Source organism: Sinocyclocheilus anshuiensis, unplaced genomic scaffold, assembly GCF_001515605.1.
Source record: "Sinocyclocheilus anshuiensis isolate Anshui unplaced genomic scaffold, SAMN03320099.WGS_v1.1 scaffold3005, whole genome shotgun sequence".
NCBI classification, from domain to species: Eukaryota; Metazoa; Chordata; class Actinopteri; order Cypriniformes; family Cyprinidae; genus Sinocyclocheilus; species Sinocyclocheilus anshuiensis.
The window spans coordinates 148,311-154,589 of record NW_015540835.1 but is presented as its reverse complement, the minus strand read 5'-3'; the positions used below and the strand labels follow the sequence as shown (position 1 = coordinate 154,589).

The 6,279-nt window shown below is 32.9% G+C and overlaps 1 protein-coding gene across 1 annotated transcript in view; it reads left to right on the top strand.

Moving 5' to 3' along the window:
- The window catches only part of LOC107687381 (contactin-associated protein-like 4), a 119,633-nt gene that overhangs the window by 89,290 nt on the left and 24,064 nt on the right, over positions 1-6,279 (top strand). Inside the window, exon 19 of the mRNA XM_016484676.1 lies at positions 5,838-6,056. Coding sequence (XP_016340162.1) covers positions 5,838-6,056 — 219 coding nt within the window. The remainder of the gene's footprint in view (positions 1-5,837; positions 6,057-6,279) is intronic.

The following is a 6,279-nucleotide window of genomic DNA, read 5'->3' as shown; positions in this document are numbered from 1 at the left end:
TGTCTGTGTCTGTGTGTGTGTGTTTGCTCATGTTTACATGGGGTTACATACGTGAGTTGAGTATGTCAATATTGCTGGGTATTTGTTGATCCTCCAAAAGGAGAAATAATCCACAGAAGCTGTCGGCTGAAAATATAGACATCACAAAATGGTTTTCTCCAGGGAAATTACCGCAAAATAGCTCTTGAACCAATATGTAGAGACATGCTCTGCTGGTTTGCAGTGAAACCCTCCTCTACATGATCAATTTAAGACCTTTGGCCATTTTATTAGCAGTGTTTGCTAAGTCAAGCATCACCATTACTGTAACTCATAGTCATCTGAAGCCCTAAACCAAAGTAATAAAGTTCACCGTGTGTGTTTATGATCCTAGTATAGCCTATTATAGTTCTGTTTTGAATTAGCTGTTATTTTTCTATTAGTAATTTTGAGTTTTTTTCATATTAGGTTTTTTTTTATGTCTATGCAGGATTTATTATTCAAATATATTGATTTATTTATATATAGTTGTTCAAATAAACAAATATATGTCTTCATAAAGTATATAGATATTCATAACTATTATAGAAATCATTTTACAAGTTAATTGGAGTAGTAAAAGTAATATATGCATTATGGCAGTGAGAACTCTACGGAGCCGCTAAAGGGACCTTTGCAAAAATAAAAAATACACAGACTTTCGCATGCTCACGAGAAACTTTTCACGTGCGCACACGTTACAATATCTGAATTATGTAAACTATGACCTATTTCCTTTGTCCATCATTGCAATTTTACGGTGAAGAAAAGAAGATTATGGGTGCACATGACTTAATAAAGACCTATATTTGCTCAAAAATTGGCTTTTCTACCTATATCACAGCCTTATGTCCGCTGAGACGGCTGAGAAACCTCGCTGTGAAATGGGCTGATGGCGCAATACAGCTTAGTGTATTGAGCTTTAATTTTGGCTGAATATGAGGCTGAATCCAGCTCCTTGATCGTTTTTATATAGCAAGACGCTTTTGTCCATATATAGCACTGCTCGCAATAACCGCTGTTAGAACTGAATGAAGAAACTCAGCATTTCTCCGTAGGCTGCAAAGATGCATTAAATCCAACAAAGTGCTTTAATAAAGGATGTTTTTATCTTGTGAAATAAGAATATTTTAACACCTTTACCATACCAATATATAGAGCAGAGCACTTTTTTACTGTACCAATCGCTTCTAGACCTCAAAATGCGTTTTGAATGTCAGAATCAGAATCAGAAAGAGCTTTATTGTCAAGGAATTCGTCATGGTGACAGGAGCTTACAGTGCAGAAAGTACAGACATAGTGCAGACATACATATAATTTAAGGTAATAAAATGAAATATAACACTAATAATAAAGAGAATAGACAATACTTTAAAAAAAATAGCTATATGGTAATAAAAATATAGAGAAAATAGACAGAATTATGAATGTGCAAACGTGTTATTTTACAGATATTAGAGAAGTTATGTACAGATGTACAGTCCTGAGATGTTATGTGTTGTTCAGGTGGAATATAGCCTGAGGGAAAAAGCTGTTCTTATGCTGTTCAGTGATGATAAATCTGTGTCTGAATGAAAGAAGTCATGGCCTAATGGTTAGAGAGTCGGACTCGTAACACAAAGGTTGTGGGTTCGAGTCTCGTACCAGCAGGGATTGTAGGTGGGGGGAAAGAATGTACAGCGCTCTCTCCTGGATGGGTTAAATGCAGAGCACTAATTCCAAGTATGGGTCACCATGTCACGTCACTTTCACTTTCACTTTCAAGAACAGAAACAATGTCTTTGTATTGAAGGCCACGTTTAAAAAAGTTCTCAATTAATTCATGCACATCCATGCTCTTGTTTTCTTCGTTGATGTGATATGATGTGATATGTGAAATGTGATGTGATGTGATGTGTGAAATGTGATGTGATGTGTGAAATGTGATGTGATGTGATGTGTGAAATGTGATGTGATGTGATGTGATGTGATGTGATATGAGATATGACATGACATATTATAAAATATAATATAATATGATATATAATGTCATTTTAATATAAAAATGATAAGTATCGTTTTTATTAGATATGAAAGTATTTAAAATATTTTTATTAATTTTTATATTCTATTTTGTTTCAGTTAAAGTTTATTTCTTATTGTGTGTGTATGTGTGTATAAATATAGATACAGATATTAATAAATATACAAATAGTTCAAATATATGGATGCATTATAGTATTCAGAGTTGGAAGAATAGAATAGAATAGAATATTTCAATTCTAAAATAGAAATATACATAGTTATATATAATCATGTATAATATTAATATTGTTTAATAATAATATTTCATGTTAATATTCAAATATTAATTTTATGCATATAATATAAATTATATACATATTAATAAAAATATAGAAATGCTGTTTAATTGGATTTATTGAATTAGTTATTATTTATAAAAATGTTTTTTATGTTTTAAGTTTTAGTTAACTATAATAACCCTGGTTACTTTACTAAATGAGCAGATGCACCATTTTTACCTGCTGGACCAGAAAACAGGTGGAAAAACCCACAGCCGCACATCTGAGCCATTTTTAGAGAGCAGCAGATCACAGAAACTAGTGCAACTGCATAACAAACTGCATGCACACACACCACTATCATTTCCCTCTGAAAATGTAAAATCTAAATCAGCTGCTGTTAGATGAGCTCTATCTGTCTCACGTCAGCCGTAGTCCATCCGAACCCTATAAAAGCCCTCGTCCTGTGGGGGTGTGTCTAGAGTTTTATTATACCCCTCCGCCACACGCTCGCTGTCTATTGCGCGAGTGTTTAACTGCATGAAAGAGCTGTTAAATTCCTGCCGTAATGGGCTCATGTGATGGATGAGAATAGAATCAGTGAAGACCTTACAGCGCCCGAGCGCTTGTTCCTTTATAATGACAAATCCTCCGGCTGGAAGAGCTCAATTAACCTCTCATTATATGCTGACGGAGTCGGCGCCTGGCGAGGCTGCTCATGTAGGACGTGAACTCACAGGAAGTTCCTTTCAAAGCACCGGACGAGAATAAACAGTGGCATCTGAGATGTGAGCTGGAAGCGTTCGGTTGAAATGTCATTTACCCGCCATCACATCGATCCAAACCGGCATGACTCTATTTCCTTCATATAGCAGAAAATGTATACTTTTTTTCTCCATACAGAAAAATACTCAAGACGTGGATTGAGAATATCTTTTAAATTCCAGTTCAGCTCCAGAGTTTGAATTAAGGTTGCAAACAGGATACAGAATTTAAATTTGAATTTAAATGCAAGGAAGTAGAATTAAAATGAATTGAAATTCAAAGAAATTCATATAACTGTAATTTTTAACAAGTTTAAGAAGACAAACTTTGCATGTATAGATAGATAGATAGATGGACGGATGGATAGATAGATAGATGCATAGATTTCACTGCATATATGTGATAAAAAATACAGTAAAATCAGAAATATTGTGACATATTATTATAATTTAAAATAACAGTTTTCTATGTGAATATCTGTTAAACTGTAATGTATTTCTGTGATGCGCAGCTGAATTTTCAGCATCATTACTCCAGTCTTCAGTGTCACATGATCTTCAGAAATCATTCTAATATGCTGATTTGATGCTCAAGAAACATTTCTGATTATTATCAATGTTGAAAACGGTTGTGATGCTGAATACATTTTATTTTTCAGGATTCTTTGATAATAGAAAGTTTAAAAGAACAGCATTTACTTGAAACAGAAATATTTTGTAACATTATAAATGTATTTACTGACACTTTTCATACAAAAGTATACATTTCTTTAGTCATACTGACCCCAAACTTTTTAACGGTAGTTATTATAAATTTGTATTGTTTTATATATTTGATAATAAATGAACCATAAGACTCACAGTTTAGTGCGAGAGTCAATACTCCCGTTATTATACTGCCATTAAAACTTGACAAAGTCAGTTCACTTTCCTCATATGAGAAAGAGCTTCATGAACATTCAGCGAAACATCTCGAAAGTCTGTATAACGACATGAATGAGGAAACGATGGCAAAATATTCATTTCAGCAGCACTTCATCAGCAGTTTTCTGTCATTAGAGAAGTGCTTCATGACAGACGCTGCCGATCTTTCATTCAGGGATCCTGCAGATGGAGCGGCGGGAGCCTGAAGATGCGCTGGTTCTTCAACAGATGTGAACACGGAGTAAGAAACTGAGATGTGTGAAGCAGATTTAGGTTGTTTTTCTGTGCGTTATTAAGATTATTGGAGTGTGTTTTACAAGAAAACTAGTTCAGCTTTTCTACTTCAGAATTCACTGTGGGACTTGTCGTTTCTTTGTAATTATTTGTGATATTTACTTGTAATTTCTGAGAGCAAATTGAAGAACATTTATCAGATAAATAATGTCTGATCATTCTGTGTGCAGCTCAGAAATCATCACTGTTGTCATGTTTTGGATGGACAGTATTTGTCCCTTTTGTATGAATCTCACAAAGACAAACTGTCAATAACATAATAATAATAATAATAATAATAATAATAATAATAATGATGATGATGATGATGATGAATGGGAAATTTTGCTTAAAAATATTGTAAAATCTATTTTTTTACTTAAATACAATAATAGGTAATTTTGTTGAAATATTACAGAAAAAAATAGTAATTTATGCTTACAAATATTTTTTATTTTCTATTTTTAGATTTTTTTCATTTCAGTGTTATTTTAATATTAATTGTATTTTAATATAGTATTTATCAATATTTTAAATAAGCTTTTATTTTTATATTTTCAGTTTTCGTTTTAATTGTAAAGTTTTGGTAAAAGTTTATGTACAAATATTTAATATTTTTTTATTATTTATATTTTATATTTTTATTTCAGTGTTATTTTAGTATTAATTATATACTGTTATAATACTTTTTGATATTTTAAATTTGTTTTTACATATATAAATGTTTAAATATTTAATATTTTTTATTATTTATATTTTATATTTTTTGTGTGTTATTTTAGTATTAATTGTATATTAAAATAGTATTTATCAATATTTTAAATAAGCTTTTATTTGTATATTTTCAGTTTTCATTTTAATTGTAAAGTTTTGGTAAAATTTTATGTACATATATACATTTTTAAATATTTACATTTTTTATTATTTATATTTTTATTTTTATTTCAGTGTTATTTTAGTATTAATTATATACTATTATTTGGTTTTTTTGTGTGTTTTCAGTTTTCACTTTAATTTTAGTTTTAATAATTTTATTATGTGCTTTTGTCTAGATTGTTACATGTTCTGCAGAAAACATGAGTGGTGTTACTATGTGGTTGCTGGCCCAATAAAAGTTGCTCAATCAAAATAAAAAAAAGTCTCTGATCTTCTGAATGAATCAAATGAATGTGGAAGTAGCTCAGATCATTGATGAGTTCATACTGAGTTCATATTTTCCTCTGGTTCCTCAGAGAAGTTGTTGAGATCTTAAAGAGGTTTGGTGTGAGATCTCTCTCTCCTGCGGGTTTTTAGCTCTATAGATGATGCTGTTCATCAGCATGATGCTCTTCTCCCATTAAAAACAGCTGAATGTATCTGTCAGATGTTTTCTCATTCATTTCATCATCATTAGAAGTTGTTTTTGACGTTCTCCTGGCGTTTTTCTCAAACCATCAAACATCATCTGCCACACAACAGATTTCACTGGAATGCGTCTCATGTCTCATTTCTCCTCAAGAGTTGCGTCTTATTAACTGGATCCGAACATCAGCCAAATATCAGTCTGAACATCCATCAAACGTGTTTGTGTTTCCAGCTCCGACTCGAGTGCTCTTCTCGTTCGACGTGGGGAACGGTCCTCTGGAGGTGAAGGTGGAGACGCCGGCGGCTCTGAACGACGAGCGCTGGCATCACGTGAGAGCCGAGAGGAACGTGAAGGAGGCCTCGCTGTATGTGGACCATCATCCCGGCGCCGTTCAGAAAGCCCCCGCTGACGGACACATTCATCTGCAGCTCAACAGCCAGCTGTTTGTAGGTAGGAGAACATTTAAATAAAGATAAATTAGGTCTGTTCATTCTGTCACATCGCTGCTATCATGCTTTGGACGGCCGTTATTGACCCTTTTGTGTGAATCCCACAAAGACGAACTTTGCAGCTCATATATCACTCCAAAATCAAATATTTACATTTAGTCATTTAGCAGACGCTTTTATCCAAAGCGACTTACAAATGAGGACAATGGAAGCAATCAAAATCA